Here is a 14,269-nt window from a genome sequence, read left to right on the forward strand (position 1 = left end):
ATAGCTTTAATAAAACTTTACGCTCCCTTCAAATGTCAATAAGCTAATTAACTATGCTAAACTTACAGAAAACATGTCATACATGCCTCTCGATGATCACTAATTACACTGCTTTGGTAAATTTAAGACACCATCTAAAACTACTGATTTGAGAGCAAAGCTTAACAAATAGATTCCATGTCGAAGAGCAACTGTTAAGTAATAGATCACAGATCAAAATGTGGTAAGAACAAAATCGTGGCACACGAGGCGCAGCTGCGTGTGTCACTGGTGTTGTTACCACATTTTGAAGTCTTGGGCGATCTACTACTAAACAGACGCACGGCAACATGGAATCTATCTGTTTTGTTTTATAATAAAGAAGCAAAAAATGTTAATGGTGACACCATCTATGCGTCTGTCCACCAACAGATCATCAGTAAGAACCAATCAAAATGCGCGTAGTATTCAGCTCATTATATAAATTAAAAATGGACATAATCACTATACAGCAGCCGTGCTATGCAAACCAATTTAAACCTAGTAAAAATGATTTCATCAAATGGCATTTTGCTATATTTATATTTGTCCCATTACCTTGGTTATTCCTTCATCCTCGATTAAACGCCACCAGGGTCATCACTATCTCAACTACAAGGACATTGCTTTAGGAAGTCTCACTTTTGGTTTACATGTATAGTGTATACCCATTTTTTCCTGTTTCTTTGTCTCTTTAATACAAACTGTGAAGGTGTGTTGGTAAAATATGCTGTTCTTACTGCAACAATAAATTCTAAAATGGTGTGATGAAAGCAAAACATACACACTATGCCTAGTACATTTTTATGCGCCCATTTTTGTGACAATTTTAAGTGCGACTTTAAAATCTTTTGCATAAACTTATGGTGATTTTCCTAGCGTTGTGAGTCAGGGTAATTTGATCGCTATTTGTTATGCAACGTGAATAGACACAGCGTTTGTGATATCAGATCGAAGGAAAAAAGACCCTCTAAGGAACTTTGACGTTTTCTTAACCCTGTGGTCCCGATTGTTCAAATAGCGGATAACTCTATCCAGTGGAGTTGGATAGTACATTTATAACCGGGGCCTGATGTCCACGACAAAACTGCAGTTGAATTGTAATTAAATTTGGTAATTTCGAACCTGATAACTATAGATTGCCGGGAACTGCTCATACAATTTAAAATCTCATTAATAATTGACACAGAAACCATTGCTGAAATGGTAACGAAAATTGTCTTGAGACGAAAAATTCTTTACCCTTGCAGCCAAAGAGTTCCACCCTCATTGATATTAGGCCATGCCAAGCTGTTGGTCGGAAACGAATATAACGTGCCGTGATTGGTGGATTGAGCTTGTGATAAACAACACTATTCTGGTCTGTATTTCCAACAAACTCCTAAATCAGCGAGATAAAAGTAAGAAAACATAAAAAGTAGGTCATGCTATATTCTCAGAAACTTGTGGAACGTGACTATTGGGCTAGAAGTATACTCGTTTTTATCATAAAGGGAGCACTGTTATGTTCCCTACTATAAAAGGCTATAAGCTTGTTACTAAGCCATCAAATAAGCCAATAAGTACGTGGAGAGCTTATTTCGGATTATGACTCAGGTAGAAAGTGCTTATTACGGGAACGGGGAGGGACTTATTTAATTTGGCCAAACTGACTTTTATTTTTGAGCTAATAAAAAATTTCCGCAGTTATTATACATGTTGTTGCTGTCAAATTATTTTTCTGGTTTTTATGTTTCCTTTCTAGACTTCAGAGTATCTTTGTTGTCAGTAAGTTCTAGTTCCTGTGGTCAAACCAACGGGTATGTTTTCCCACGTACAAGCAACAAAACAATGCTTTTTAACTATTCTATCCACAGTCCTTTGTAGTAAGTTAGCTTTTCCTCGAACGTGTTCAGGAAAACGCTCAGTTCTAGTCAACGTATCATCGTGTAAAGATCAAGACTATAACTCGAGTAAAACACTGTAAAATCCCTAACGCGGACACAGAAGTAAATCTTTTTACTTTGTGCATGTTACCGTCTTTTTTATTGCTTTTTGTATAGGATTAATGAAGTTTCCACGTTTGTTTCTTAAGTTTGTAATAGTTTCAGTACTTAGTCTAATTAAAGTTTTCGTTGCATTTACCTCTTAGTTCTCGAAACCGCTTTATACATCGCTTTTTTACCGTACCGCTTTGTTATCGCCTCGCTATACATTGCTTCTCTTCCAAGCATTGTTAACGTCTCTACCGCTTCCTTCAATAGCCTTTGTTTGGTCATCTTAAAGTCGTGAACCTTTATTGTGGCAAACCGTTTTCACAAGCGCGTACGGAAGTTCTGTTTCTTAACCTGGGATTAACGACCGTCCTGTGAGTAACGATCTGCGCTCACACGTGTACGATGAAAGGAAAACAAGAAGCTCTGTTACCACTCCCTCCCTCCAAACAAAACATTCTATTCTTTTCTTACTCGCCACATTATCTTGATTAATTAATTTAGGAAAGCTGATAGGGACTGTTATTTTTGAATGGTATGGGAGACGCGATGCTTACGCTCAGTGGGAATTTTATGGGTTCAATTAGCATTTTACATGTAACATACACTCCAGTATTAATTCTCTGATCTATCCTTTGGGCTCTTGAAATTGCCGAGGAATTAAGTTTTTTTTATTGCACCTTAAGCCCGCCGCACACGTGAGGAAAGAGCTGAGCAAAATGCCTCGCGAGGCAGATAGCTCAGCCGTTTCCTCTCGTGTGCGGCGGGCTTAACGGGACTTATGTGCAACGCTGCAAGATTATTATTGTTTTTGCTGAAATTATTTTAAACCGGTATCTCTGTACATTTTAAAAAAAACTACGAAAACAAATTTCGATTCTTTTTATAAATAATCAGTTCTCACCTTGTCTTCATTTTCTTCTTGTTCGATGTAGTACTGGAAATTTTCACCATCTTCACCATACTGCAGTCTGTACTTGGTCACCCACTGATTTTGACCATTGCTTCCTTGTGTTGCCACACCTGTCACTTTGGTTTGCTGATTTCCAAGATCAATCTGCAGCCATTGATGGCTATCATTTCTGCGAGCTGTCCACGAGCCTCCTGTGCCTGAAGCAGCTTGAAAGTGAAGTCTGCCCTGACTGGCTCCATGATTGGTATCCCATTGTGAAGAGGCACTCATTTGTCCATCAGAGATCAGACTATTTCTGATGCCAAGGGCTTCTCTACATTCTAGAAATTAACAGATATACAAATTTTGTTTCAAAGGAAGGTTTTTGGCTTGTCACTGGCATCACTATCAAGAAAAATTTAAGCCTCAAGAAATGTATTTGTGTGCAATTAAACTGGGAATGCAAAGATCTGTTTGAATCCTTTAGCACCAAATTATGATCATTTGTCAGCCAGATTATGCAAATCAGTCGGTGTCTACACAACGGTGCTACAGGACTACGAAGTACAGTGGAACCCCTCCTTACGGACAACTCTTTAATACAGACACCTCTCTATTACGGACAGTTCACTTGGACCCTGAGAGACCGAAATCCATATACAGCCTACTTCTATAAAACGGACACCTCTATAATGCGTACACTTATTCCTGTCCCCTTGGTGTCCGTGCTAAAAAAGTTCGACTGTATAAACAAAGACAGAAATAATAGAGAAAAATTTTTTCCAGCCAAAAATTTTATTCAAGTAACAATATAAAAGTACTTTTAGAAGCAAAAAACTTTCAATTTTACTATGTGCGAGCAAACGCGAATGTTATTTTCTCAGACACTTCGGCTCTGTTCAAAGAAATACGTTGATTGAAGGTAAAACGACTTTGCAAAGAAAATCAAAAAATTAATAGGACTTTTTGTTCAAATGATCAGTTAAACAGTGGTAAAAAGCAAATCAATATTTGCAAACAACACTTACCCTAAGGTAGCGTTTTTCCAGGTCTTGTATTAAAAGCTATTTGAAGTCCGAGGTTTAAGTTTTAAAATAAATTTTAAGCCGAAGTTACGTTGTGGCGTTGAAGTCGAAGAAATCAAAACCAGCTTCTCCTTCTCGCTTTTGAGCCGCAGATATTTAGCTATGTTTCAGTAGCTTTTGTTTTCCTCTGCATTTTTTTTGTTTTGTTTACGCGGGGACTGCACTCGGGTGAAGGAGGAAGGAACCGACGTTTGACTCTCTCTTTCATCCCAATGTCTCTCGGTGATCGCTATTCAACGCGCTTGTCACAAATGAGTACATGCAGCTGATGTAAGATCCTTATTTTCCCTCCACAAGCGCTGCAAACTCAGTTCAAAATTGCATTCTCAACCCTACATTTTTCAGTGCACTGCTTTTCAAGGAGAATACTGATCAAGAGATTTTGCTTCGAAGGTTAAAATTAATTTTCTGTTCCAAATGGGACAGGACTAAGGTAATCAACAGAAATCTTTTAGCGAGGGACAAAGTGCTTTTCTTCCTCGCTTGGTTTTTTTTTTTTTTTTGGATGACTTTCCTAATTGAAAGAAATTCTAACTATTAATTGTATATATTCTGAGAAAAGCCATCACATAGGGTTGTGATCAATCATAATTCGTTGATAGTTTTGTCATTTCTCAGCCATTCCTTCTTCGCCCAGGCGGAAATAAAAATTTTTCACTCATCGTCGCAAGCTCCTGCCTCCACCCCAGTTCTGTCGCGGCTGACCAAATGGAGAGCTTGCTCGCAGGCTGGCCCGGGAGGATGGTTAAAATCAGACGATTACACCTGTTACGGGATTGGCATCTGCATTGACCACAACAAAGTACTCAGAAGACCTCGTCATCCCCTAAGATCGGTCGAAGAAGTTGCAGTAACAGTATTCGCAACTTTCGGCGCAAGGATTGTCTTCTGGCAAATCAAGTTAGACTATGAGTCTTCCCTGCTCACCACCTTCAACAATCCTTTGGGGGGTACAGATTCCTCTGCATGCCGTCTGGCATTACTTTTGCACCGGAGGGTTTCCAGAGCGCAATGGAAGAGCTGTTTGCTGGGTATCCCTATGCGATCACTGTGGATAGCCTGCAAACCTGCAACTTGGACTTCATGCCGGCATCACTAGTAATATATTCTCACCAGGTCCACCCACACACAAAGCCAAACGAACCCAGATGCACTAAGATATGGGAAAATCGGCCCGAAGCTTTGCGAGTCGGTAGGCCATGAGAGAATATATATATATAGTCCATCGCCGCGGGGAGGAGGGTGGGGCGAAATCTCATTGCACGGGTCTAGAGACCTTAAACTTTGGTGCAACTGACTGAATAAACAAGTCACTACTCTTAAATAGGGCAGAAAAACTCGTGGGAGTGCTATATATTCCTTTGGGTTACGCTGGGACCTTAGGGAATGCACAGTGGCTCATTTCGGCTTTGCGCGTGCATTCCCCAGGTGAGAATAGTGATAGATTGTATTGACGTGCTTCTACCGATTGGCATGGGGCGAGGGGGCGAGTGAACAGCGGAACGTGATGCAGATCTGAGGAAAGTTCTACAGAGGGATCATGAGGTCAATTTGAAGCTATTTCTCAGTAAATGCAGGTTCCACCTTCATCAAGTGCCCTACGCCTCTTTCTGAAGCATGTACGCAGGGTCCCCTGTGGCCTATGCTTCGCGTGCTCTCACAGAAGCCGAAACTCAATATACTCAGATCGAGAAAGAACTCTCGCTCCGACGTTTGCCTTTAGAAGATGCCATTATTTCGTAAATGGTCAAGAAGCGATCTTCTTAACCAATCACAAGCATATCAAGGCAATTTTGAACAAGCCTCTCTAAAAGGTACTTCCCCGTCTGCAACGTATGCTGCTACAGTGCAAAGTTGTTAGGTCTTGAAATCGACCAAGAACTAAGTTTCCAAGAACATGTCGATAAGATAAGTAAAAAACTTCCTTAACGTATTGGAAGCCTGAGACGTATAAAGAGTTTTTTACCGCGTAGTAAAAGATAAGTGTATTACAACTCTATTATTAAGCCATTTTTCCTAAATGCAAGTACTGTATGGTAAAAAAGACAATGCATGTGAAGGATGAACAAGTACATTAAACCGACGAAACGTCGTATCCACTAGTAATTTATTCTGAACACTCCCTGTACACTTGTACCAACAGAAAGAACCGCTTCTCGTTTACCCAACAGAAAGAACCGCTTCTCGCTTACCCTTTTCCAGACCTGCCGTGTTCCCTCGTGAGCGGGGACATAATTGATGGGCAGTCAACACATACCTAATACTGGTTAACTCATATTCGGCTGATTCGAGATGAATTCTCTCCACGATTTGTCTACCACAACCGTGATTCAGAAGAGGAAGCGCCACTTTTTGGTTCACAGAATGCCTTGCAGCTGTGCTGTCCGATAAAGGTCCACAATTTTCAAGTAAATAGAATTTTGGAGAATTTCGGCAGTAGCCCTCACTTCCTGCAGACAAATGGCTTGGTGAAGAATTCAGTCAAACAAGCCAAGAACCTGGTTGACAATAGCAGGAAGGATAGCTCAGATACTTTTCTTGGTCTTCTTAATCTTAAAAGCGTTCCAAAAGAACAATTTCTTGGTTGTCCTGTTTAGAATTTGATGTCCCGCCGCACCGGGTGTCTTCTTCCAGTTGCTAAGAAGCCCCTTTAAGTTGAAGCGTACGCAGAAAAAGGCCTGGTCCAATTCTGGCGCCCACCCCCTTGCACCTCTTAATCCACAGCATGTTGTAAGGCTTCAATGAAAAGTTGGCATTGTGAAACCCATCCGCTGTAGAGCGATGGTCCTACATTGTTAATGTTGGAGGAAACTAGTACCGTAGAAACAGTAGACATTTTCTGGCTGTCCCAGAACCTATTCCCGTTCCTCCTGCAGCTCCTCCTTTCTCCCCTGAAGAGAGTTTTATTCCAAACCAGTCTTCACCCAAGACGCCTGACAAGTTTCCACTCTCCCAGCTTTTTCCTGCAAGGATACCTGCCAGATCTCAAACTTAAATTAGGTCTCCATCAAATACCTCTACGTCAGATGTTCCTGCTTCTAGTGGCTTCTTACATCCAGATGCTCAAAGACCACATGTTGTCTTCAGGGTTTGGACGGACGTCAAGATTTTTGTTGCTTTACTGGAGAAACTGGCATTGCTTTCTATTCAAGTACTGGCTTAGGGTTAGAAACTGACTGTTAGGATTAATGATTGTTTCGAGTGTAATTATTTTCCTTTTGTTTTCTAAGTTTTGTTACAGTATGTATTCAGTTGTATTTTTGGAAAGGGGGATGTAGAATATGTGTGAACATCACGTTTGAATGTATGTCACATGGTTTCTGAAAGTAGTATAAATTATCGAGCTATGTGCTTGCTAGTTGGAGATCTGTAACGTGTCAGTTTGATTTGCAGCGTGGTTGTTCTCTTCCCGTTAATCGATATGCCCTCTATCGGTAGGCGAGGCCTTAAATCAATGACTGACGAAACCACATGATAAACTTGTCTAAAAATAGAGATCGAAACTCTTAATACAAACCATTACAGCTGACTGTGCTGGCATCCTCGCTCCAGGCTCCCTTGATTTCGCACAGAGTTGACGAAGGACCGATGAGTTGGTGGTCGTGGGCACAAGAAAAGGAGCAATTTGAGCCATAATCTTGATTGGACGAGTTACAGTGCGAAGGAGAAACACGCACATCACTCCCCAGAGAAAGTTTTTCACAGTTGGGTACTTTTAGTTGTGCTTAATTATAAAAAAAAAAATAAATAAATAAAGAAAAGAAAGGAAAACGTTAGTAGACAGATTAAAACTGTACAAGGACGAAAAGTATCTTGAGATGCGAATGATAGATCTTTTAATGCTGGAACAAGGTTGAGTTGAAAAGTCTACAATCAAGATCCGAGTTTATCAGCGTCGGTTTTTAAATCATTAAGTGACTTAAGGAAAGTTTTGCTACCCGCCTTGATTGTCTGTTTGTCCATCACAGGGAAGCCCTAAGTATATGTACCAATTCTCGAAGGGCTTGTTGGTATACATTATGATACATCTGTGTAGTGAGAAGCAACTTAAGCACAACGAACAAAGAACAAAGCCGTGCTAGTACCGTCACAGCATAGAAAGACCCGTCGTGGCGAAGTCACTATACAAATTACAAATCCGTTTTAAAAGTTAATTTATATCCTTGCAAAGCTTGGCAGCGTTTTGTTTTGGAAAAGTTAAAATGATGCCACAGTTGATCCAGCTGGCTGATGGCAGTTAGCACGAAGCACGAAGTTTTCGAATAGGTTTCAAAATATTTTTTTGAGTATCCACAGATTGACTACGATTATTTTTGCTGTATCCTTGGAAAGTAAAATTTCTTCTGATTTCTTTTCTCAATACGGCGTAAATATTACTATTTTGGATTAAAATGACTACTTAGCCCCTGAAACAATGACACTTTTAGTAAGAAGAGTTAGACAAATGATGATCATCTTAACAGTCTGAGTAGTCGTTCTCTAATTATGTCGTTTATTTGAAAATGATGCTATCTTACCACTGATTTCACAAACATAATGTTCACTATCACTACAGGACGTGCCGGTCCATTCTCCATCATCTTTCGAAGAACTTCCATACATTTTTATACAATTCCCACTGAATTCCTGCTTGTCAGGAGGATCTGCCCAGTTAGTGTAATCAGCGCTTGACCCATCGACCCACAGCCACTGTAACGTGTTCTTAGGATCCATGTGCAAACCAATCCATGTGTCTTCTTTTACGTAAGGAGTAACCGATTCTTGTTCAGTTTCTGTATTCAACGCTGCAAGCCATCCTCCTGATTTTTCACAGGCAGATTTCGCTGAATCCCACGGCAGTTTGGTGTCCGAAAAACTGTAGCAAGAACCGTTGATAAGGCCAAACCAGCCCCTTGGGCATGTTGCTGGAAAAAAGGTTTCCAAAATGTTTTAATATCTCAAATTCAATTTCTTCTTAATAAAAAATGTTGCTTTCTTCGCTAAACATTACGCTCATACTTAAAAAAACTGTGGGCATATTAATTTTTTTTTGGTTTTAAAAGATAGCAACATCAGATTATTAGAATTTAGATTATGCGATGTATGAGTAGTAGAAGTGGTGGTGGTTGGTTTTGCGTTGTTTTCGTGATTACAATATTTTTTATCAAGTTTGTTCTTATAAATTAAAGCCACTCCTCCAGAGTTCCGACCACCTTTCCTCGATTGGTTATGGGTGGAACATTTTACAAGTGATTTATATCCGGTTATTTCCAAATCAGTACAACTGCCAATTTCGGTAAGTATTATAAAATCAGAGTTATCAATAACACTCAAAGAACCAGTGTTCTGTAATTTGTTTCCAAGGCATTTGGAAGATAGCACAAAGCACAAAAGGACAATTTCTTGAAATATCGGGGCGATCTTTAGTATCAATAATAGACAACTACATTATTTCCTTATTACACTGGTATAAAATTTATAGTAGTTTTAAGTTAAGTGTCTCAATGTTTAAATAAAGTTATTTGGTTAATTAGATAAATGATTTGACAAATCGCAGAAAGAATATAATTTTCTGAGGTATTGTTGTATTTGTTACGCTGCTGGATGGGTTAGTCTGTTCACGGGCAGTTTCCATTTTTACATCGTGCGGAAGCGTTTGATGCGGTGTGTTGGCATGCTGATGTGGGACAGTTTGGTATGGCGTTAGGGGTATCTGTTGGTGTGTTGTATTTGCAGCATGTGAGAGCATTTGATGCGGTGCTTGTGCGTTTTGATGTGGTGCAGCTTGGTGTGGCGCATGAGTTATTTGTTGCTGCAGTCGTGGTATAACAAGTGACATTGTCTGAGGACGCGTCTGAGGGTCATAAGGCCAGTGACAGGTGTGAAGAGCTGTGTTCTTGACAGCGTTGCTGTATGACGTATGACAATTCAGTAGACTGGGACCTTGGGGGAATGCCGGGTGATTTTGGGGTGTTCTTTGTTGGACACGGCCGTGAATGGCGTCTTTCAGGTTTTCGCGAATAGCCCTTTGTGGCGTTTAAGAATATGCTTGTGATCACGGAGAATATTTGGTTGATTCGCGAAAAGGTTGTCGTGCTTGATCAATTGTACATTGGGTAGGCTTGAGCAGCTAGTGATTAATTGATCATTTATTGAAGTAATTAACGGAGTTGGGATGTCGATACAGGATAGAAGAGCAGAGGACAATATCTTGCTTGAAGGGAATTTCGTTGAGGCCTCAGTAATCAACATTAAAATGTTCAAGACAAGTTCTTCCGCAGAATTGGTTCTCTCAAGGTCGTTTGTACCTGTTTGCAATAGGATCATTTGAGGAGGAGTGCGAATTTCAGTTTCCAAGTTGCGTCTGACGTGTTCAATCAGTGGGGCTCTGACGTAATTGACATCGAGTTTCGATGAAAACATTTGTTTTGTGTCCAGGAATTTCCATTAGAATCACATAAAAAGATCGCTTCATCCGAACGAGTGCTGTTGTTGTTACTAGCCGTAGACGTAAAAGTAGTAGGGTGCTGGGGATTAGCTGTTTTTTGCCTGTCTTGTCCCAGGTCTTGTTTACTATTAGTGAGTGGTTTTTTTACTTTGGCGTGTTTGTTCTGTAATGTGTGGTTTTCATGTTGCAATTTTGTGATAAGAGCGGTGTGTTTTTCCAATTCATCGTTTAGTAATTTGTTAGTGTTTGCCAAGTCGTCCGCCACGCCTCCCAGGGTCGTTTTTTGTACCTTGAGAAGATGATATTGCTGAACATCTTTGTCCTTTAGTTGATCGAGGTTGCCCGAGTGTGTTATCTTAAACTGTGTTAATTCGGCTTCTAAGTTTCCGATAGTGTTTCTTAAAGTAACTAACGTCTGCTTGGTGTAAGATAGAGAGGCTCAACATGTTCCGACATCTGGAAAGTTTCTGTTGTTGCTTTGTTCACATGTGTTTCTGTCATGTCCGAGATTTCATTGTTACGAACAGCATCTTCTTCATCAGTAATATCGTTTAGTTCCTCTTTGTTGGTTTGAATGCTTTGACATTTTGGAAAGATTTGGGTAGGGCCATCAGGAACAATGACGGGTTCTGTGAACTGGTTTTTTTTTTCCAAAGACTCGAGATTGTTTTCAATAGATAACAGCGTGGGAAATTCATCACGGCTCCACTCGGCGAATTTCTTCCTTTGAATCATAATGCGACCAGTGGAAATAAAGATAGACATCGTGAAAAGTTGATTTTCATTGCTAGTTTCGACGTTATAGATGTGTAGAATAATTTTATCACTCTTTGTAGGGCACCTGTATTATTCTTGCTCTTGTCACGTAACGAGATATCCCATAGCGTTGAGATGATTGAAGTTCCGTATCATAAACGTTTTTATCCATAATAGCAGACGTTCTTCTGATGTTAAAAACGATGCCACTTTAGCTGAAGATAGCTGAAGATTTGTATGCTGCTAAGTCAATAGTTTCGAATAGAACTGTTTTTGATCTAGTCGAAGAATAGAACTTATGGACTGTATATCGGTGCAGATCTTCACATGGTTGTATGCTTACCATTGACGTCATTGACGAAGGCTTAAATCCTGCTTTTTTCCTCAAACCATGGTCATCGTCGGGTTCAAATGACGGGTCATCTAGCTCTTCATCCATTAAGAGTTATATCCAGCATATAAACTCTGTACAAGTATAATGTTTTACTTTCTAAAAAGACGAAATAGCGCTCAGCTAAAAAGACGTGACCATCTTATCTGGTCACGCAATCTGTATAGTAGTGGTGGTGGCGTTAGTAGTAGCAGTGGTAGTAGTGGTAGTGGTAGTGGTACTGGTGTTAGTAGTAGTAGTAGTAGTAGTAGTAGTAGTAGTAGTAGTAGTAGTAGTAGTAGTAGTAGTAGTAAATCGCTTTATTTGCATGACCGCAAGGTTTTACAGTATTGGAAAAGCAAAGTAATTGTTAATAAAACAAGGGTAATAGTAATATTGTCCTAAGTTACATCACTTTCATTTGATCATAACAATGTATCACGTATATCTGTACATGAGGAAATGAACTTTATTACTAGCTTAGTTACATGATGATCGTTGGAATTCATGAGTAGTTTTATGCTTCCTGAGATTGATTTCCTGTCAAAGTCAGGTATTATCTTCTTGACTCGATTTAAGAAAGTCTCCCTCTGAAAAGAGTATCTGCTACATTGAACAAAAAATGAGATTCATTTTCCACTTGATTTGTTTTGCGCAATGGGCATAATCTGCTTTCCCTGGGTACATGATCTCTCTAACACCGACCTAGTTCAATCATAAGTTTATGATTACTTATTTTAAACTTCAGTAAATTTCGCCTTTTATTATAACTTCTTAGCTGGTGTAAGTAATCGGATGTGGAGTATTCATCTTTGAAAACTTTGTAAAATTTTAGTTTCTTTGAATGTTCAACGCTGATTCGCAAGAAATATTTATATTTCTCCTTCATGTAGGTTGAATATCGTCTAACTGTGTCATTATCAAAGGATTCAGGATCTAAATTACATGAATGGTAGTAGAAGTGTTATTGGTGGAGGTGCTGGGGTAGTGGTATTTGTGGGTCTGGTAGTATTGAGGACTAATCACTTAATGTTTCTGTAAATCGAAGGTAATTATATGTGATGATCTGTGGATGAATAGTAATAAAGTCTCATAATGAAACTGCAGATACCACTACTACTACTACTATTACTACTACTACTACTACTACTACTACTACTACTACTACTACTACTACTACTACTACTACTACTACTACTACTACTACTACTACTACTACTACTACTACTACTACTACTGCTGCTACTACTACTACTGCTACTTCTATCACAACCAGTTATCATGATTACTCACGAAACATTATGTGGGGTTCGTTTTCCTCAATCCAAAAATCAAAGTTGAACTCTGTGTATCCTGATTGATTTCCAAGCTTTACACCAACCTAAAATAGCAAAGAGCGGCGATGAGTAACTGCCATGTTGGATATAACTATAACAAGACGTGACACGAGTTACATCTGAGAGACGAATACGGTGATGAAATGACGAGAGGCTAACATTTTTCGTGTAGAGGAGCTCCAGATTCCTTTGGGTGGATTTTGTTATATTATTTATCTGGAACAAGTAAAGTTGGTTCTATGATGTGTCATTGACCGCTATTTAAGTAAACTACAAGGCAACGTTATTTGAGCTGCGAAACGCCTGACCTGCTTCCGTTTTGGGTAAGGAGCCAGGTAGGAGCGGTCTTGTTATTTTGTCCTAATAAGAACGCATATTCTTTTAAGGCGATGTAGATAACGGGCTGGCATTTGTTGGATACCCTTTAGTCGATTAAACGTGTTTTGGATACAGATGATGATAATTCAAACAATTTTTTTGTGTACATCCCTTTTATTTTCTTATAATGGCTTTGTTGTGGCCAAATTCGAAGTCGGTGGTTCTAGAATGTTAACATAAAAGTAAATCAGGAAAGGCTTCGAGAAATCAAACATTTTTTATACTTTTTTTTATTTATACACAATTTTTAATTTAATAGTAACACAACGATTTACATAGTAAACAAAGTAAACTAATAACAGTACAACATACTATACAAAGGACACGAACTATCAACGAAACAAAGAATGACAATAATAAAGACGAGGAGGGTTGTCATTTAATTTTTCTTTGTAATTCTTCAGAGTTGGGAGCCTTAAAGAGCGTTTTACAAAAGTATACAGTCAAACCTCTCGTAAGTGACCACTCAAAATGTCAAGCCCAGGTGGTCACTTACGAGAGGTCAGACCACAAGGGGTCTAAATTTTGAATTTTGAAAACATTTTTAAACTTTCCAAAATTATATTGCCAAAGAATTTCAGTATCCAAGTTAATGGTTTGCCTGTGAAAAATCACCCAATACGGCGAATGGGACAAGTCTATTTGGGGAAACCCAGTACCTCCCTTGTGACATTCATGTCTCCTGTACTATCCAAGAATGTACATGTGATAATGTTGCAAAGGCAAATTGTCAAACGCCCGACAGGGGATAGATATGATGACGTATGTGACAAGTGGTCGCTTACGGGAGGTTAAAAACAAAAGAAAATTGTAAACTGTCATCTCTAAAAGTGGTCGCGGTCGCCTACGAGAGGTTCCAACTATAGTGATTTGACTGGGAAAAAATTGGTATTTTGGAAAACTGGTCGCTTACGAGAGATGGTCGCAAGGAGAGGTTCAACCGTAATAATATTTTTGGTACAGCTGAAGAGGTTTAGATCTATTGTGCATTCTTGGGCGTTCGTCAGCTTGCAGTTTCTATCTTTTATGTGGA

At 39.3% G+C, this 14,269-nt stretch overlaps 1 protein-coding gene across 4 annotated transcripts in view; it reads right to left on the reverse strand.

Moving 5' to 3' along the window:
• The window catches only part of LOC146476835 (uncharacterized), a 68,101-nt gene that overhangs the window by 21,194 nt on the left and 32,638 nt on the right, over positions 1–14,269 (reverse strand). For all 4 annotated transcript variants that reach the window (XM_085113942.1, XM_085113944.1, XM_085113941.1 and 1 more), the window contains 5 exons: positions 12,815–12,902; positions 8,486–8,872; positions 7,486–7,692; positions 2,896–3,224; positions 1,261–1,399 (listed from right to left, as the gene is read on the reverse strand). In XM_085113942.1, coding sequence (XP_084970068.1) covers positions 1,261–1,399; positions 2,896–3,224; positions 7,486–7,692; positions 8,486–8,872; positions 12,815–12,902 — 1,150 coding nt within the window. The remainder of the gene's footprint in view (positions 1–1,260; positions 1,400–2,895; positions 3,225–7,485; positions 7,693–8,485; positions 8,873–12,814; positions 12,903–14,269) is intronic.

Source organism: Pavona decussata, unplaced genomic scaffold (assembly GCF_977016875.1).
Source record: "Pavona decussata unplaced genomic scaffold, jaPavDecu1.1 SCAFFOLD_72, whole genome shotgun sequence".
Lineage (NCBI taxonomy): Eukaryota > Metazoa > Cnidaria > Anthozoa > Scleractinia > Agariciidae > Pavona > Pavona decussata.